This window comes from Gavia stellata, chromosome 3, assembly GCF_030936135.1.
Source record: "Gavia stellata isolate bGavSte3 chromosome 3, bGavSte3.hap2, whole genome shotgun sequence".
Taxonomy (NCBI): Eukaryota; Metazoa; Chordata; class Aves; order Gaviiformes; family Gaviidae; genus Gavia; species Gavia stellata.
The window spans coordinates 18,301,511-18,323,314 of NC_082596.1; the positions used below are offsets into that span (position 1 = coordinate 18,301,511).

At 33.5% G+C, this 21,804-nt stretch overlaps 1 protein-coding gene across 3 annotated transcripts in view; it reads left to right on the forward strand.

Annotated features, from left to right (window-relative positions):
• Window positions 1-21,804, forward strand: part of CSMD3 (CUB and Sushi multiple domains 3) — a 731,455-nt gene that overhangs the window by 450,705 nt on the left and 258,946 nt on the right. For all 3 annotated transcript variants that reach the window (XM_059815714.1, XM_059815715.1, XM_059815716.1), the window contains one exon: window positions 14,872-15,041. In XM_059815714.1, coding sequence (XP_059671697.1) covers window positions 14,872-15,041 — 170 coding nt within the window. The remainder of the gene's footprint in view (window positions 1-14,871; window positions 15,042-21,804) is intronic.

A 21,804-nucleotide genomic window follows, 5' to 3' on the forward strand; every position in this document is an offset into this window, starting at 1 on the left:
TCCAAGTGATACCGGTATTACAAAATTGTGTAAATGTAGTTAGAGCACTCAGACCAGAGATACTTCGTAGAACTAGGTCCATGTATAGGAGAGCAGTCAACCTGGGATTCCTATTTAAGTTAGAGTAGAGAACCATATTTTCAGAATATCCTCAGAACAGCTGGTCTGGTTTTAAAATGATAGCTAAGATAACTGAGAGGAAACACTTTCTGATGGTTCCTAACACTCTCCACTCACTGTGGAGAGAACTCTCACTCACAGAGAGAGCTAGCCTACATATGTAGCTTTAACTAGAAACTTAACTTTTAATGACTAATGTTGTCTGAGCTGAATTCTTTCTAAATGTCTTGATTTTCAGTTTTCTTGAGAACTGTCAAAACAACAACAAAATCTCTAAAAAGTACGATAGTTACTTAAATGTCTATATTTTTTTATTAATTTAAGAGTATTTGCTATATGGAAAGGTTTATATATGAAAATATCTGTATAAATGTGCATTTGAAATCTTTTTTTTAATCATAATAAGTTGTATGATAGTAAAACAAAATTTTCTTTCAGAATCTGATTGTATAATAGCTATTGATCGATTATGTGCTTGCTTTTATCCAGTTTTAATTACGCGATCACAATTTTCATGTCCAAACTATTCCTATGCTTACCTTGGTATAACAAAAGTTCTGAATTTGGTGTATGCATAAGCAACATTTATGTATGTATCTACAGAAGAAATGGTTCAGAAGCTGAGTCAGTGTAGTGTATAAATAAAAGTTATTTTTGTGTTGAGGTTGATGAATTTTTAACCATAACAATAACAAAGAATGCATACACAGTTTTGAAGACAGGTTAAATTTTACTAATAAATTTTTGGAAGTGTTAGTATACTGAAAATGAATTGATAAATTATCAGTAAAGAACAACTTGTGCAGAAGCATAAATGAAAAAAATTGCTATTTAATTTTCATGACATAGAAAATAATATTTATGTTTGTGTGTTTGGGGGGGAAAAACAAGAGAAAAGCTGGAACACAAGGAGTAAATTATTTTCCAGTCAATGTATTTTCTCCTTATCTTTGAAAGATAGTCTCCACTAGAATGACTTAATCAGCCATTTCCTCCCCATAAATATTAAGCCTTTGTCAACTTTGTACTTAATTTATATACTATAATAATGAAATTCAAACAACTGGACAGTAGAAATTCCCGTTGACCACTTTTATTGGATTCAGAAATTTACATATTGTTACTGCTGCTCATGTTTGGCATTTTCTGCCAAAGTGATTCATGAGATTTAATGCTTCTGATCTCATATACACTTTCCTCAATTGGGAACCAATCACTGTTCATAGTATTTGTGTTCAGCTTGTCAATACAAGTATACAATATAAGAAAGACATAGATAAACTGGAACAAGTTTGGTGGCGGGCCACCAAGATGGTTGGAAGCTGGAGCACTGATCCAGTAGCAAAAGGTGAGAGAAATGTGTCCTTTCAGCCTGAAGAAGAGACAGCTTCACAAGAACCTAATAGCAGTTTTCAATTGCTGTGAAGAGATCATTAAGAGGGTGGAGCAAGGTTCTTCACAGTGGTTTATGACAGAAAGCTGAAAGGAAAAGGCATAAATTGAAATAAGAGAGTTTCAGACTGGAAATAAGTGAAAACTTTTCACAAGGAAAATGTTGAATAGTGGAATATATTGCCCAAAGAGGTTGTGCAGTCTTCATCCTTGGAGATTTTCAAGATCCAACTGGTTAAAGCCCTGAGCAACCTGGTCTAACATCAGGGTTGAGCCTTCTTTGAGCAGGAGCCTGGACTAGAGACCTGCTAAGGTCCCTTCCAACTCGAATTTGCCTGCGTTCTTGATCCTATATAATGTATATAAGATATAATATAATCCTATATCCTCTTGATGGATAAAGTTGAGTCCCGTGGGTCATGATATTTCTGTTGTCGTAGTAAATGTTTATAATGAATACCTGTTCATTGTTACATATCTTAGTTCCCTACTATCACCTGTGTCTTGGTCCTTTGACAGTACAAGTTTCATAATTTTTAACTCATTCTGTGGTCTCTTCATATATGAACCATTTTGTTTTCTTTGAAACAAAACCATGTGGATATAAGAATAGTTCACTACAGAATACCCTTCCAGTAGGCCATATGGGTAAGACTGCACTAATCTTGGTCCTGTTTACCAGTGGAGAACTCCTAACAGTGGAGGGACATTTGTTGACATGCATAACCAAAGCCTGTTTTGTACCCTCAGTCACTGTCATATCATCATGCTAATCTTCATGTCATATTGCACATTTGTGTAACTTCATGCAACAAAAAACCACTAGTATTATGGATGTAGCACTGTTCTTAAATAATTTTGGATATTCTGAACACAGAAAAACATATAGTTATGCTTTTGGACCACAGGGGCACCATGTAGAACCTAGAGGACACGCAAAAGCATTCAATATAGACATGCTTGGGCTTCTCTAGATAGACTCAGCTCTGAGCAATGTAGATGAACACCATACTTCACCATTTAGCTTGCGAGCCAGGGATGTCTTCCAGGAGTGGATGCATTTAGCAATGTAGACACAGGTAATGTGACCAAAGTGCTTCGTTAGCGTATGATGAAAGTGCTTCCATTCACATAATAAGAAATCCTGCATGATGGTCACAGTTCTAGCCTAATCTAGGTCTAGTCGTGATGGGAGACAGCGTTTGTGGCCTTCAGAAAGAGTATGGGAATAAATAGGGTGTCAGAACAATTGGTGTTATCTACAACTGGTTCCTAGTTTGCATGCTCCTGATGTTTAAGACTCTTAAGAAGCACAGAGGTTAGGACCAATAAGAATGAATTTTTCTGGTGGTGTTCATATGTCATTCATTGGCTGCAAATGAGCTTTGCAATATGTTGGACTGCTAGTAATCCTGAACTTGACTAAATTAAAAATTTGAAAAAATAGAATCATAAATATCTTGTGAAAATTCCTTAAACAGGAAGAGACTGAATTTAATATATTAACAGTATTTTACACCAATTTTTTTGTTTCCAGTGCTTAAAATTCAGTGTGATTTGGGTTGTCACATCCCTTAGATTGCTTGAAATTTGCTATGCAGTTAAATAAAATAATCTTCATTTTGGTAATTCATGTTTATAGGTTTGTGTATTCATTCTCTATTTTGGTTATACATATCTGTTATTTTCTTTTCCTGAAAATTTGACAAGATTCATAGCTCATTGATTTCTTTTAGAATTAAACTTAACAGGTTTTACCAGAAGTTTAATGCAAAGGTGACTTAAATGTGTTGTAACCCTTAATTTACAGACAGAAAATAAACAAAAATATGGTAGCTAGGGCAATATACCTAGTCTATGAACTAGCCCTTTCAGATTCTCAATGAGTCATGACAGGATGGTCTTCTACTGTCTTTGCTGTATTTCTGGTGCCACATACTGAATCAAAAGAACAAGACCAGCAACAGAAGGCACATTTACCAAATGTGAGATAGGCCTGCTTGACATGGTGTAGAGATTCTTGGAAATGCGTACCTACACTAGATTTCTAGTAGACTGAGAATATTTAAGATTTAGTAATTTTTCTCTGTGTAATTTCTTCAAGTAGAGACACAAACAAACAATACTGTCTATATTTCTGAAACTAGCTTTTATACCTATTTTATCATCATGCCATTCATACAATAATGGCCAACTAAAGGTCCAAACTACTAATGATACTGACAACATTTGAAAATTCTCAGTTTGTATTAGTACTTTCTGATCTATTCCCAGTATGGTTTTATTTTCTTTGCAAACTGAGGAAATAACAGATTGTGCTCTTCTGTATATTAGGAAAACATCACATGTACATAGCTGGACATTTTTTAACTGGCCAAAACTCTAGGTAAATTATCACTTCTCTCATCTTCCTCTTTTATGCTGGGCAGACATAGCAAACGCTTAGTCCATCAGTTAAAATGGTCTTCCTTATGGATCAGAATTTCATGTCACCATTCACCCAGTGCTCTAGGTCCTGTGAAAATAAATAATAATTTAGATTACAGAGATTTAATGGATAAAGAAGAGCTCACTTTTTTCCAATAAAACTTAAGAGATTTCTGTGTGAGATTCTATGAATTTGTCATTAGTTAAAAAAAATCTGTAAGAAAAAAAGTTTGTTAGCAAAGTGAAGAGCATGAATGCTAAAAATTGATAATGTAATTAAATTAATGTTTCAAATTTTATATTAGTTCTATCTTGCTTTAATATGTTAATTACTGATTTGAAAGTGACCTCTATGATAGCAGTTGATTCTTTATGGAGAGAGTGGTGAAGCATTGGAACAGGCTGCTCAGGGAAGTGGTGGAGTCACCATCACTGGAGGTGTTCAAGGAACATGTGGATGTGGCATTGTGGGACATGGTTTAGTGGGCATGGTGGTGTTGGGTTGATGGTTGGTCTTGATGATCTTACAGGTCTTTTCCAACCTTAATGATTCTGTGATTCTGTGATTAGAATAGTTACAACCAGAAGAAAACTTTGAAGATCCTGAGAGACATAATAAGCTAGATGAATGAACAGATAAACAGTGTGATAAAATAAATGTAAGGCTGATAAAAACCATGACAAAAAAAAAAAAGACAACTCATTGCAGTTATCTTTCTCAGGAATTCTAAATTAATGGCCTTAACCTAAGAAATTGATTGAAGAATCACTGAAAACAAAAAAAAAAAAAGATATGGTAATTTGTATAGAAGACTGGGAGACTGCTTGCAGTAACTTGTAGTTTCACCTGAAATGTTTCCAAATCTATCTCCATAAAAATACTGTAGAGCTGGTAGGAGTTCAGAGAAGGGCTAGGAAGAAAGGTAATGAATTTCTACACATTTTACTTTAAAAAGAGAGGTGATGGAAGTGTTTTCCTATAATAAATAGCAAAAGTAAACTAGCTCAAGAGATTCAGTTCTCTTTTCCATTACTACAAGAAAAAGGGCCATTCAGCTGAAAGTAATACTTTAAAAAAGTAAAACTCGTAGAAATCAATAATTTTCCCTTCAACATTAGTTAAACTGTGGAAATAGTTCCGGTCAATGGCATAAAATTAAATAAGCAATTGCAGATGTAGGTAGTTAACAAGATTATTCAGAATTCTTGCCAGAATATTTATCAAGAATCCCTTTCTGAACACACAGAAGGCCAGTGTTCTGAATCCTGAAACAGAGTAGCCAATCATAATAAATGCTAAACCAAATGATTTGCCAGTGAATCAGAAGTTATCTTTCCTCTTCTTATTCAGAATTTTGATAAATAAATGATATATTTTAATAATATTATTATTATTCAATTTATGAAGATACTATCTTTCAAATCTGAATTTGAATTTAAGACTAGATAAATAAATTAAATTTTGAAATTAAGAATTAATAAATGAAAAAGTAATGTTCAAATAGCAAACAAATATTTGTTACTGAATTTTTAAAGCTGAACTGCTCAAATGATGGCATTATCTGAATTCCATAGGGCTTGATGTTGTGCTGGAGCAATTTTTATAACAAGTCTTTTCTACAAATGCAGAAATATTTTCCATATTTCTGTTTATTTACTGGTTCTGTTAAATGATTAATAGCTTCAAATTTGATAAACTGGTACAGTATTAATACTACTATTTGCAAATCCTGATGAACATGATAATTACAAATTAATTACATGATTGGTAGGGGTTCCCAAAAATGCATATGTATGTCTTGTTTATATATCTGTATATCATTCCTAATATCCTAAAGCTACCTTTATACTAAATGTATGTATTCTCAATAGTTAAAAAAGCCCTCTACATGATTCAGCTCATTTTGGGGTAGATGTCTGCAATCACTTGTGGATTGTATCACTTGCGTTTTCAGCAAGCGTATGGTAGTCTTAGTTAATTAACAAACAATATTAACATACCGTCACTGTTTTGTTTCGATTTGGTTTGGGTTTTGTTGGCTGATTTTGGTATCTAAATTAAAATTCCTTTTCAATACATCTAGAGACATGTAATGAATAATATTGCAAAAATCATAACAATAATTGACAAACTGATCACATCATAATTCAATTCTGAAATTTTAAATATTTACTTAAATATCCGCTTTCATGATTAGCAAGCAGTAATATCAGATACTTTGTCCTGTGAAAGTTAATGCTTCTTTAAGCAAATAACTAAAAAGGTGGGGGAGGGGGGGTGGAGAGGAGAGGTAACTGTTGAAATCAAGTCTATTTAATATGATAAGTCTTTCCACTTCTCTCTTTAGCTGTTGAAGACTGGTGCCTTGTTTTGTATCAAAACATATCAATTGTCAGTCTTTTCAGATTTGTGGTCATTCTTGCCTCTGGAATTTCTATACTTATCCACTTACCTGTCCTTTGAAATGAACTTCCTAATGCTCTATACTTTAGTTAGATCTGAGGCCCTTACCACTATAAAACAGAAGGGACACAGACAGTACTCACATTTGTGTATCTTAATCTCATGTTCTTATGAGGAAGCCAGCCATACTGGTGAGCTGTTCAAAGTTTTTGATCTATGGTTAGTCCTTACATCTATCTGTGTAGTTGATTAATAAACATAGAACTGCATTTATTTTATTGAGTTTTCCCCTTGCTTATTCAGGCAAATTCCCCATTTTTTTCAAGAACATTCAGAAGGGCATGTTATAGAAGAAGACAAAAGAAAGAAAAGAAAAATAGTAGCAGGAAATTTTGCACTAGACTATTTTTTTGAGACTGCTTTTAGTCCTGCATATTTTTAATAGTCTGAATAGCCTATGAAATGACTATGAAGTAGTCTGAATGTTATAGGATCTTAATCTATGTGATGGGTTGACCCCAGCTGGAAGATGAGCCCCCAACCCAGGTGCTTGCTCACTCCCCCCAGCTGGATGAGGGAGAGAATAGGAATGTCAAAAGCAAGGAAAAAAAAGTAACTCAGAATTATGGGTCAAAATAAAGACAGTTTAATAAGTGATGGGAAAAAAAAAATAAAAAAAATACAGTGATGTAAAGGCAATTACTCACCACCAGCAGACTGATGCCCAGTTGATTCCCAAGCAACATCTACTTTGAGAAAACTCTCCCAATTTTATTGCTGAGCATGACACTCTATGGCATGAACTGTCTCTTCCGTCAATTCAGGTCAGTTGTTACAGCTGTGTCCCCTCCCAGCCTCTTGCCTACTCACTGCGGGGGGCAGCATGAGAAACAGAGGAGGTCTTGATGCTGGGCAAGCACTGTTCAGCAGTAGCTAAAATGTTGGTGTGTTATCAACACTGTTTTGGTCACAAATCTAAAACACTCACTATATGAGCTACTAGGAATTAACTCTGTCCCAGCCAAACCCAGTGCAATCTGTTAATAAATGGCCGTATGTAATGATTAAAAAAAGAGTCAGGAATCTTTAAATTGCTTCCTTCAATCTTCAACACAGAAAGTCAAAAAAATTATTTTTTGATTCTGAGTAATAGATTCTTTAAAAAATACTTAGAGTAAATCTGAATACTTGTTCACTTTTAGCTTTTTCCAGGAGCAAAATCTAATCTCTGGATAGTCCTAAATAATCAACATTTTCAGCATTATATTAGGATCATGTCTCCAGCTTCTGATACAGAGCACAGGTATCATCTTAAGTTTGTGAATATGCAGTTCAGTTGTTTTCATAAGGTTGTAGTGCCTCTGAACTGGTTCTCATGCATTCAGAGTTCATACGTCTCTGTCTTGTGCTCTTTATAATTTTCAATGCCATAGTTAGCTTACAAGAAGCCAGTTTGAATTTCCCTGTAGCTGTGTTATAGACAAGAACAAACAAGTGCAATTATTGTTACTTTAAAGGAAAAATAATGAAATAGATAAAATTAAACTTTTCTGATTATCAATAGTAGAAGGAAGATGATTAAAGATCTGTAAGAATTCTGCCATTCCTTAGTTTCATGCTTTCTTTTCACTCTTTATTCAAATAATCACCAAACACAGTGTTCATATTCAGCACACACACTGCTTTCTTGGAATTACCTCTATTTCTAGTGAAATGTAGAAAGTCATCTCTTTTATGCCAGGATTTCTCATGTCTTTTTTTCACTCCCCTGCCCTCTTCCATTTTCTCTTTTCTTTCCTTTTCTTCTTCCTTCATGCCTTCCCTTATAAGGCTGCCCAATAGCCAAATTGCATTACCTTTCATTATAACTGTTATGTCAGAGTTTATAACCCATAAATATTTCTGTGTCTTTGTAAAGAAAATAATCTGGTCTCTTCATAGCTTCCCAACTGTGTAGGGCCTTTTCCTTTGGCTTTATCAGGGCCATACAATTTCTTTCCAGTTTGCTAAACCTTAGCTGGAAAACACTGACTTTAAAATCTTGTTTTCTTGTGCTCATATACTACTTCCACTTATATTTCTCCTTATAACATTTTCTGTCCATATTTATCACTATGTCCTAAACAGATAATGTCAGAGTCTCTGATGTTCTGGTGATACAGATTTCCAAGGAACTGTACCCCTTACAATTAGGAAAAGCAGACAAACAAACATAAAAAATCTACGGGCAAATCCATTTGTTCATGTCACGTTTATTGCGTACTTTTCAGATAATGTTGTATAGGGATCTTTGCTGGTAAAGATTTTTGCTAAGTTGATGTTTCTTTTCTTGTTTACCCATGTAGCTTCTTTGCCAAGTTTGAGTTAAGGTGCTTTTCAGGGAATACCTGGGAGTGAAAAACAGAAATGTCTGAAAGGTTATATTGTATGAGAGAAAAAATAATTTCAGTGTTGAACTGAAGCACAGTTATGTAACCAATGAAGTGAAGGTTCTACTGCAGAATCTTCTGCAGTAATTGCAAGGTCCCTTAATTATTGGGAGAGCCACTAGCTACCCTCTGCACATCTTATGCCAAATTGCCATTAGAGTCTTGCTGCATAGCTTTATCCATTTCTGTGCATACACAGAATTAAAGGCAAAGGTTGTTTTTAATATTTTGGGTTTGAAAAGATGTCCTTTTGATAGTTTTAACTGAGTTTTCTTTTAATATGTGGAATGTTTTGGCAGCATGAATTCTCAGTTTAAGGACTGTGATATTAACTTGTAAATGTGCCATTGATTCCTCTCAGAACAAATTAATCCTAATCTTTCTTTTGTTTGTCAGAAGTAAATCTATTCCTTTAAATATGTCTCCCGACATTTCTGTATAAGTTGTATTTCTATTTTCTTCAGGGATGGGATATCCTGAAGAAAGCAAAATACAACCATTGAGGGCTCGCCATCTGTTGGTATAATGGCATTATAATGTGATAAGCACTTTCTTAACATTTCTTATGTATTCTAGTATTTTATATAAAATTTTAACTGTTCCTGTTCATTGCGTGGAAATTTTCACTAAGTTCCAACAGTTCTCAAGTTATTTTGTGTTTTGTTTTAGTTTTAGGCTGTTGTGTTTTGAGGTTGGTTTTTTTGTTTGTTTGGTTGGTTGGTTTTTTATGAGACAGTTATAGTTAGTTTAAAGGCAAATCGTTCACATTGGTTGTTTAAATTCTCCTGATATAAAATATGTGTTTGTTAATACATTTTACCTTGTTAATACTAATGCAGAAGCTCATTTGTCATGCTATTTCTCCATCCTCCTTTGGTCATTTGCAGTGCAGGAGCATATTGTTTAAAGTATATGGGACTCCTCCCCATTCTTGTCAGCTGAAGCTATTAATTATGAAAAATAATAGTAATAATGTGAATAATTGTTTCTAGCAATAATTTATCTTGTATTTGGCCATTTTAGTAGAAATATCAACTTGCTGTAAAATTATGTGTAGGTCTTAAATACAGGACCTTCCCAAATCTGACAACAGTGTCTTTCATTATAACATAAATGATGCAGTCAGATAACAGCCAAAAAAATATGTGCAAAGTATATTGAAAGTCTGTTTAATACACAGACAGCCACATGAATCTTTTGATGTTGAGATCAGCTCTGATGTAGATGTACTGCATACATAACAAGAAATTGCAGTTATTCATTTTTGGCTCTATAAAAGGAAATCTGTTTTTTTGGAACAGTATAACATAAAAGTGAAAAGCACTATTCTTACTGGTTGAAGAAGACAATGTTCCTTTCATTTTCTTCAACAGCATGGGTTCCCAGTACTTAACTCTATCAGGATACCAAAACCACCTGGAAAACTTCGGATGACCTCATAACTCAGGTTATTCCAGGAAAGAATGCTTCAGTCACAACTTAATCCTTTCAGAATTTTATTGTTATCCTCTGCTTTGTTTTGTTTTGACAAGTCTATTTTCTTGCTTACATCTATCATCAGTTGAAGAGGTAGAACTGAAGATTAACAGTTTTATAAGAAACAGTTTGTTGACCACCAAATTTAGGTACACTTTCTGAAGTATCTGTTCATTTGCAGTCTTCTACCACTGTTGGTTAAAGATAAAATGCTTTTTAGAATGCTTCCACTTACTTGCCCAGTCAAGCTGTTGCAATGCGATTAGTCTCCTAACCAAGAGATAACATCTTTTCAAAATACTTAACTGCTATTTGTAGCTCTTATCTTTTGATTCCGAGGGATTGCCTTGAAGAAAACAAGGGCTGAATTTCAATCTGTAGCAGCACATCACGGTTTTTTGTTTGATAATTATTTATGGTGAGTACTTCATCAGCTGAATTGTGAGAAACCTTGCAAAATTCTTCTAATAGATCATATTTTTTTTTAAAAAGCCATTCATTGAAGAATTGTTTTCAAATGGTTAAAATTATCCAAACAGATGCATTTCATTCCTTGGTTACAATAACAATGGCATTTTACATGATTACAGAATTCAAATACACTAATAAACAGTAGTTTAAACTAATCTGTTTTATTATGGAAATGTGCAATAAACACACATTCATAACCAAAAGCATAACAGTCATTTCTTATAAATAGCTCATTATATCAGTATTTCCCCTTTATTATTTTTCTTTGAGGTTTTGTTTATTTTCCTTTCTAATACTGAAATGATTCTATATTTCTGGTAAAGTCCAGAAACAGTGATTTACTTCAATCTTAGTGTTATATCCTTGTACTTTATATAAGGCTGAATTAAAGTCTTTGTGGAAACATACCTGGATGTTGGAATATTTTCCCGAGTTCTTTTTTTTCCTACAAATAAAGTGTGTAGGGTAAGATCTAAGTTTCAGCTGAAATAAGTGAATTATTTAAAAAAAAAAAAAAAACATCATTCACTAAAACAACCTGAATTTCATCTCTATTGAATGGGGAATGCTACTGAAATGAAACATTAAGGCAGTGCAGAAATATTTGTAATTTCTGAGAACAGCTCTAAGTATGTTTTTAAAGGATGGTCACAGACTTTCTGTTCCTCTGTGATTTTTTCCTTTACTTCTGAAATAGTGTTTTGTCCCCTCTTTTCTCTCCTCTATATTTCCCTCTTTACACATTTTTTTTTAATTTTATCCTGGTTTGCCTCTTCAGTCTCTTTTTTCTGTCACTTAATGTAATGCGTGTTACAATTCTTTTCCAAACACTTTAAACAAATTAAATATATTTTATATTTGTATTTATTTTAAACTTAAGAACTCAGTTAACATATTTTTCCTTGACACTTTTTTACTCAGCACTTAACTGCATGTAGAAGTATTTTGGTCTTTTTTGATTTAAGCTATAGTATTAACATCAAAGCATAGAAGGCAACCGTACCTTACCTGAAGTTCCGTATAATTTTAAGCAACATGTTCATGCTGACAATAGAAGTGGAGATTGGCAGATAGAACTATCTATGGTACAGTTTGGAAAATTGTGATAGTTTTGGCTGGCATAGAGTTAATTTTCTTCATAGTAGCAAGTATGGGGCTGTGTTTTGGGTTTGTGTTGGAAACAGTGTTGATAAAGCAGGGATGTTTTTGTTAGTGCTTACACAGGGTCAAGGCCTTTTCTGCTTCTCACACCACCCCACCAGCGAGTAGGCTGGGGGTGCACAAGAAGTTGGGAGGGGACACAGCTGGGACAGCTGACCCCAACTGACCAAAGGGATGTTCCATACCATATGATGTCATGCTCAGTATATAAACTAGGGGGAAAGCTGGCCGGGGGACCGCTGCTTGGGGACAGGCTGGGCATCAGTCAGAGGGTAGTGAGCAATTGTTTTCATTTGCATCACTTTACTTTCTTGGATTTGGGGTTTTTTTTGTTATTTTCTTTTCCATTACAATTGTTGTTGTTGTTGTTATTATATTTAATTTCATTTATTGAACTGTTCTTATCTCAACCCATGAACTTTCTCACTTTTACTTTTCCGATTGTCTCCCCCATCCTGGTGGGACAGGGGGTGAGTGAGTGAGCAGCTGTGAGGTGCTTAGTTGCCAGTTGGGATTAAACAACCAAAATCTTATAATATTAATCGTATATCTTCCCTGTTTAATTCTGCACTTATTCAGTATTTTACTGCTGGTTTTTGTGTGTGTGTTTGGTGTTTTGTATTTTGGGTTTTTTTAAAGACATAATTTCTACTGACAGGAGCCAAGTAGAGAAGCAAGGGACAAATTGTTGATTTTCTGAGAATCCCTCTGAGAAATGTACAAAAGAAGCTACTGTTGTAGGCTGCAGTATGTGCTTCCATGGAACTGTAATGATATAACTGAATGCTATGGGAGAAATTATTTATACTGTGTTTTTGAAGACTACTGTTACTAAACTTGCTTTCTTGTCTGCTAACATGAGGGTTGAGATCATACATAGAATCACAGACTGGTTTGGGTTGGAAGGGACCTTTGAAGATCATCTAGTCCACCCCACTACCATAGACAGGGACATCTTTCATTAGATCAGGTTGCTCAAAGCCCCATCCAACCTGACCTTGAACACTTCCACAACTTGGAACACAACATTGTCCCTCTATATTAAGAAAAGTACAATCAGATTGGTAAATGTTATGACATGAACCAATATTTTTAACAGAAAACATAACATGGCTCTTAAATATTAGTTAAAAATGTCCTACCAGTTGGATCACTGATGCGTTCAGATTTTAAAAAATTGGTTTGAATTACAGTTCTGACAAACCCAGAGTTGCTGGATCAGCTTAATACCATAAATGCCTTATGCCTTTTGACTTTTCTATCTCTCTGGAATGGGCAAGGATATCCCACAAACTTGAAATTACAATCATTTTACTCCTAAGTGTCGTAATTCAAACTGACCGATGCGCCTTCAGAGTAGCAAATACCCATTTATTTGAGAATAAAATAAAAGGATAGACAGGATCATGTGGACTAGAAGGTTTTCCACTTCTGCCTAGGTTATATGTATCCAACTGTTCTAGTGCAAAGTGATGACACCTGAATTATTTGTGTACTTGTTCTGTATCGCTATTGAACTAAACATAGTCATCAAGCATTTCTTCTGCTTTGATCTGTGCCTGATTTGGCTTTCTGCACAATGTTTGTTTAAGCTGCGTACAGTAAGAATAGTTAATCAATGTTTTTTTGTCATTTAAAGTACAAAGTTCATATACAAAATATATATATTTCAGTATCCTGGATTTCGCTCAAACAAGTCTGGTGAGGAAATTATAATAATGCTAATAAACAACAATAACTCTTAAAATAGATACCATAGATTGATTAAACATCTTTTCAAACTATTAAAAGTACCACATAGTTTTGCACAATACAAGTTCTTATTCTGTGAAATTATAAAACAATTAATTTCCCAAGTTAAAATAACTGGGGTGCATTCTCATAAGACTGGGTAAAATAAATGGCAGGAATATTGAAGTGATCCTGAAAACAAACAAAACCCCAGAAAATTTAGTGTTACAGTTAAATCTAAAATTAATCTAAATCTGTTAAAAAGAGAGGAAATGTTCTTGCCCTTGCACTATAATGACTACATGTCAAGACTAAATACAAAGGGAAGGAAAAAATTGTAGTTTCTCAGTGTTAATTTAAAATACCTGGTGACTCAATGCTAAAAATGTCTTAATTACATTATGTAAGTAGTCCAAAATATGATAGTAAATGAAAGTTAGTTATTAATGCCTCATGTAGCATTGCCACAGGTTTTAATGTGGTTTTGGGTTTTTTGTGTGATTAAACCAAAGTCCTCAATTATAAGGTTTCTTTTTTTGGAATAACAACAGTATTACTTGGAAACACTTTCTTATTTTTATTTTTAACTCTTAAACTTAAACCCATTCAATTCCTTTTTCTTTCCTTTTTTTTTTTTCCTCTGGGAGTTACTATTTTTCTACTTGCTTATTGGTGAAATCATTTTTTTCTATTGTTTAGCTGGTAGACGTAGCATAACTCTTTTTCTACTGCAATTTCTAGAATTGACTATATTGTTTATTTTAGTAAATTCATATTAGAGAAAAATTCTCTTTTTTCATTAATCTGTGTGAAAATGTGTGTATCTGCATGCATTTATATTTATGCGCATGCATGTATATATAAATATGTACACATATAAACTCCTAGAGTACTTTTACTTTCATTTAATTCACAAGTCTGTATGAATTTCTGTGTTGGAGAAATAAAAACAAGTATATTTCCTCCAAAACGAAATTCAAGAAAGATCCTTTAAAATATAATAATTATGGAATGTGCCATTAATATGATTTCTAACTCTCCATATTATTTAACATACTTTTATTAAAGTATTGCATCAGTTTAGAAATATTGTTGTAGTCTTCAATCACTGTCATGAACATATATTTAGAACTATATCTTAGATATCAATAAATGTTAATGATGTTGAACTTGGTTGCATTAACATTCCCATTATCACCAATACTAAAAATATTTATGTTTTCTATTAAAAAATACCTTAACGTTTTCTTTTACCTGCAGCTGAATGTGGAGCCTCCACAACCAATAATGAAGGAATCTTATTGTCCCCCAATTATCCTCTTAACTATGAAAACAACCATGAATGTATTTATAGCATTCAGGTACAAGCAGGAAAAGGAATCAATATTTCTGCCAGAACATTTCACTTAGCCCAAGGAGATGTTCTTAAGGTATGTAATCATGTAACTTACTTGTTATGTGTAGTTCCTCATATCACTGAAGTTTATCTGTCTGTGATAGTACAGTATCAGGTAAGTTTATAAGGATCTCTTAGAAAATACATATCTAAATCAGTTCCGTTTCTAAAAAGTTAAAAGTTAGGCAACCTGAGGTGTTTCCATAATCTGTTCCTTAAAACATGTATTTTTCTGACCACATATAATTAAAAGAGAGTGAAACTGTAAACCAAATGTTGCCTTAATGTGTATTTATATTCTATTCTTAGTGTTAAATATTCATCAATTACATCTTTTATAAATTCTGTTTTCTTCCTCAGTATCTTCATAACTTGAGCTGTGATCTAAACATAATAAACATTATACCCAGAAGTTTAATTTGCTACACTGTCTACATACTACACTTTGTACCTGAGGTTCATGCTTTAAATTACTCTAATCTTGTGTGGTATGTAACATCTCCTGTGAAATGATAATCACAGCAATTACATGCGAAGAGAATTTTTGCATAAAACAAAGAAACTACAAAGGGAAAAATAGTATACTAGAACTTTCCAGAGTTTTATAGAGCAATTTTACCCTATAAATTCAGCAGCATTTACTTTGATTTGTTCATAGATTTCATTACTGTGTTCCCCAAAATATACATTTCCAGAGGCATATATTGCTTAGCCAACTACATATTTAAAGCTGAAGATGATCAGGCTGAGTGTCTTTTAGCACATACCATCTCAATCATAGAATCATCTAGGTTGGAAAAGACCTTTAAGATGCAATAAGATATCCATAAAAGGGATTAAATAATTGTCTACTTTTTCAGAATACTCAGTTTAAACAAACTTGCCTCTCAGAAATCAAAGGAACAAGAGGTATCATGCCAAACATGTTTGATTAAAACCAAAGTTTTTCTACCATATCCTGCCATGGAGTTATTAAAATGAGAAGGATTATGGAAATATATATTTCTAAGAAACAACTGCAATTCAGACTGTGTTTTATCTCATCTAACTTTAGCCATCTGAGCATTAGGTTAGGATTTCTGTCATTAGTTGTCAGACATAGGCACGTCCAAAAAGGGGTTAATTATACCTAAAATATAAGCAGACCTAAACAACCAATGTAAGATGAAATCAGGCAGCAAGAAGAAAAAAAAATCAGAAATGTTTTAAGTAAAAATAAGTATTATGTTCTTCTTAAAACAAAAGACAAGCAAAACAAAACAAACCAAAGGCTACTAGATACCAAGCATGCACAGGTATGTCTATTTTATTTTGGCCTCGTTACTTACTTCAGAACCAAATAGATATCTTTTAATTTTTACATTAATTAATACAGAGATATTTAATTTGAAAGATGCTTAGTATTTATTAACATAGAAATAGCATGGCAAAAAACCAAACAAAAAACCCCAGTTGTTCAAGTTACCATTAAAACATCCAGATGATGTATGCAGGTATGTAATTTTAACAGTTTTGGAATTTCTTAATGAAGCAGAAAAATTAGTGAAGTTATGGTAAGATCTTTAAATTACCCAACATTAGGATAAGATTTGAAGTTAGGTCTTACATTTGAACTTGAATCCTTATCTACCCAAATCACTAACCTAGTATGTCTGTCCACATTTTTTATACTCATCCAGTAAAAGTATATGGCTACATTTTCCTCAAGACTTTTTAGATTGAAACCATTCAACTCTGTTATCTTAGTGTAAAAGTCATAGCACTGTAGGGAGGGAGCTACAGTTATATAAATATGACCTCTTATATAAATATAAATGAATATGAGTATAAAACAATTCAAACTTTTTTCTTCTTTTTTTCTCCCTTAATCATTTAATGCACATACAATTTTGAAAACGCACCTAAGAGTTCTCAAGTGCCATTCCAACCATGTGCACTACAGATGTTTAACTAGAAAATATTAACTCAGATGCTTATAAAATAAAATTCTACTTTAATATTGCTACTCAATTAATGTGAACTTAAGAGTAATGCCAAATTAATTATAAATGGAGGGAGGCCACCATTCAGCCATAAATGTCAGTGGCAGAAATACTTGCTGTGTTTTGCAGATGTGTCTGTTAGACGAAAGTAATATCTAGTAGTCAGAGTGTTTGTTTTTCAAGTCAGCAGCCTTGAATTTTAATACTGAGCTGAAGTTCCTCCCAATCTATTAAAAAAACCTACAAGAAGTATTTGTTGTTATGATTATCACTTTTTTCTTCCTATCTGACATTGTAGCAAGACAGAGGCACTCAACCCTTAATATTGTGGGGAGAAATGATATCTGTGGAACTCATCATATCTCTTCTTGCCTCATCTCTCAAATGAAGCTCTTACAAATTGTCTTAATCCCATCAGACTTTATTTTCATGTGTTCATTTGGCAAAGGAGTCTTGTTTCATGAAATACAAAGCAGCAGTCAGACATTCCAAAACTTTTCTCATGGAACCAGTGCTGAATTTGTCTGTTGATCCCTATTATTGTTGATTACTCCTCATCTCCAGGAGCTGAAAAAGAATCAGTGGAAGATTTGGTGTGTGACTGACTTGGGAATATGCCTAGTATTTAGTGCTAATATCTTCAAGATCAGGAAAGTACTCTTGATTATCCACATTTTTTTTCCTGTGTTCTCTTAGACTGATTTACGTTAATCCCAGTAAAAGACCTTTGAAGATAAGTCTTCAGGAACTTTCTTTTATATTTGTAGAACTGGTAACTAAAATGAAAAAGGGGAACATACAGCCTTATTTGCCTATTTTGCTGACTGTGGAGAATACACTTTTGGCTACATGAGTAGGACATTAGGGTATACTTTAACTTTGGTTTTAAGTGAAACAGTAATAGTCAACAAATACTGTAAACCTATCTAATATATATCACTACTTTGTAAATGTATATAAACATTGATGCCTTGACAAAACTCTAAGAAATATCTGAGGTAAGTAAAGAATAATGAAGTCTTCTGGAATGAAAAATGGCAATGGAAGGAAATTAATTTAAAAATCCCAACTTGTCATCCAGACTTACAGCAGAAAGCTGAGTGACATATAGTGAACACAGTTCTGTTTTAACTATGAACTAGGAAGGGTAAGGAATTCACAATTTGGAAACCAAGATACTTAAACAACAGCTTCCAGACAGAGCTTCCTTTCCCCAAACACAAATGAAGCTACCCCATAATATTTCATAATTAAAGCTCAGTCTTTTAGCTTCAGACTTTGGTTAAAAAATGGATAATACGTCTCTGTTCTTCAGAACTGATAGATGAAAATGTTGGCGAAGAAGTTAATCGTGTACTTTGTGTTACTTTTTCTATCAGCTGATATTTTCAATTACTAGAGCTATGTAGATAAAATTCCATTCAAAGTCTGAATAGATTGAATATTCTACTAAATTTTTGATATGATGTTTCATCAAGTCATGGGGTCTGCTGCTTATTACGTGAATTAACTGACCATGGATCAAATTTATACCTGACAAGCACTGTGATTGAAACAATGAAACAGCTGGACAGGGAATGCAGCATTAGAGGGAAACAGCATATTTAACACAAATAAACAACAGCCCTTACTGTTACTCCTCAGGCAGAGAAGGAGGAGTTCCCATTTATCAATTCTAAGCTGGTGCAGAACAGACGTTTCAGAACATATAATTTGTTTTCCATTTGCTTCATTTAGTATGCAATTTTCCTTTTCTCTTATTGATGTAACTGCTCGGGCTACTTACATTATTGTAGGTGGTTTTTTTGTTTGGCTGGTTGTTTTTTATTGGAAACTATAGGAAATATATGTGTCTGCTTTTTTTTGTGTAGGCCTATAACCTCCTCTTGATAGTGCCACATCTTGTTTTAATATTCATGAAAGTTTCATGAAGGCATATGAAGAATTTAAGATATGTGCAGTCACTATGTGCCAATCCATTTAATATTAATCTCAGAAACTGTGTAACAATTGTTTCCTTCTTTGTAATTTTACTGATAATTGAGTTTGTGCACTGTGTTTCCAGAATTCAATATTTTTAGAGTAAACTGTCTATGTGTGAGGCAGGGAAAAAGAATACATGGTTTCCAAAGTATGAGAATATTTCTACCTGCTTTTATTCCCTGCTTTTATCTCCATCCACCAATTTTGCTTGTAAAGTCTGCAGTCTCTGATAGCTGTAAGCAAACCCTTTAGATTTGCATGGAAAGGAACAGAGTTGCAATTCTTCTTCTTGCCTCAATAGTCCATTGTTAGTGGTGAACACTTTAACTGTGTTGAAATCAGTTGAATGTAGAAAGCATTCTTTTATGTCAAAGATCTTTTAATATACTTTTCTGATTTACTGGGGGAAAGGCATCTTTTATTAAAATGGAAGCTTTAACAAAGATAATGTGATTGTTTACTTTATTTTTAGTAGAATTCAGCATAAATAAAAATATACCTATACATGGTACTAAGTAATGGGTAGTTTTCTGTTAATGTTAAAAAACCCAAACTCCCGCCCCAACAATATTTGCAGGCACATTCCATAAGTGAACCTAAAACAAAAGGGAAAGGAACACCAAGTATGAAAAGGACTGAGGTGGAAAGAGAGTATCAGTTGTTTGTGGGGATTTTTTTTTTCCTTTTGTAGTAGGTTATGTGCTTAGCAGTATGTAGACTGAGAGCTGATGTACCGGATGAGATTGCACCTATATGGAAAAACATGGTTTTAAGAATTATTTTTGATACTGTAATGAAGCAATCTTTCTTTTTCCTTCTATTAAAACAGTCAGTGCAGCAACAGGCAGGTAACAATGTATCAGTAAACTGAATAGAAGAACTGGCATTAAGGGTCCTCTTCCCCTGTGCTTGGCTCAGCACTCTTTGTGCTCCTGCAAAATAGGGAGGATTCAGTTTTACTGCATCTGTTTGCTGTCTCACCTGTGGGCCAGCTTTGAAATGTGTGCACATGATTCAGTTTTTGAGGGGTTTTGTGCAAAGACTTCAAAAGAAGGTAATGTTTAGGGCTTTTTGCTAGTTTGTTTCTTAAGAATCTCCATACTTGCTATCATAATCCTTTTAGCAACATCATCCTGAAAACATGAGTGAGAAATAGGTAATAAATGTGGGGGACAAAAAGAACCCCAAACATATGGGCTCTTTTCTGTCTTTATATTAGTGCTTCTATTTGCATGTGATATAAATGATACATTTGACAGGGTGTTGACAGCCTCAGCTCTGAGCTGATGATTTTATGTTATTTCTTCTCTTTATAAAGGCACAGATCTTCATATCCATATGCCTTTTATGTTTCAATGGTAAATCTCAAAAATAGTTTGATTAAAATGCACAAATTTAATACATTCTCTTTATATTATTCCCTTGCTAAAATTTTGTGGAGTTAAATATGTCAGCAGAAAAAAGGCCATTAACTTCCATTTAAAATTTGTTGATAATGGAGGCCCTCGAAAGCTTAGGAAGTTTTAATTATTCTCTAACTGTAAATGCAAACATAACCCCTCCTCCCCAAATTAAACATTATAACTATCAGGACAAATCTTATTTATATAAACTGTGTTCACTATTAGCATCCTTCCCTATAACATTTCAAAATATCATTGCGATATGAAAAACATCATTAATACAATTTTCTGTGCCTTTGCTCATCTTTATGAATTAATCGTTTAACAGATCAGGCCTTTAAACACCTGATAAAGATGGACCTCTGTTTTTCGAATAGCTTGTCACTGGCATACTGCACATTATGCAGTCATGAATCAATTCTCTTTGCATTAATGCTACAGGATGACTTTAAGGAAAACGTACCCAACCAAATAGTATTTTCATAATGATTATTCTTGGCCATACATTTAGTACCCAAGTGACATAAATCCAGATGTGCTGGCAAGGTCTATAAGAAAGAATATTCCTACATTAAAAATAACATAATGGTGCTACCTTAATTCACAGATAATCTCATCTTCTGGATTGAATTCTGAAGCTGAATTACTAACTCATTCAAAATCTTCAGCAAAACTCCCACCTATTTTAGAAAGCTTGGAAAATAAATGCTGGTTCTGCAAATCTCATGAAAATGTAGGGTGTTACCACTTTCTTTGTAACTTCAATACATTAAAAAAAAAGATAAATTTGGAATAGAATTAATAACTCTATCATTTAAACTACATCTAGAAATTTCTATTTAGTGCACATTAACTTGAATGAAGCACAAAAAAGACAACTTGACTTAAATTGAGAATCATACTACAAAATAAGCATCCATTTATTGTCCTAAGGGAGACACCACTATCTCAAGAAGAGGGGTATGTGCTACTTTGACTATTTGAAGGTCAGGACCCAAAAGAAAAAAAAAATTCCATTTCATGTTCAAATGAATCACATCCCTCCCTCATCCAAATGCAGTTTTTCTACTCAAAGAATCCTAGAGTTTCAGAAGTGTTAGGTTACTTTAAATTTTGTTCCTTCATAGAAATTATATACGCTTAAAGATATTTTACAGTGGGACAGCTAGTTAACTCATAAAGTAAAGTTAGTGACAACTCTGGAGACATTATCAGAATGCCAAAATGAAAGGTTTAATACGGTAGGACAGTTAACAAAATTGTCAATAAAGTATGTGTGGGGAAATTCTAAGGTGAAGAAAATTTGTATCATGAAGTGGCTTATGGGAAGTTCTGGCGAGACATTGAGAACAGTTGATATAAGTTATTAATAGCTTCCTTTGGTCAATTATTAGTAATGCACACATAGCAGGAAATTGATTACTCTTAT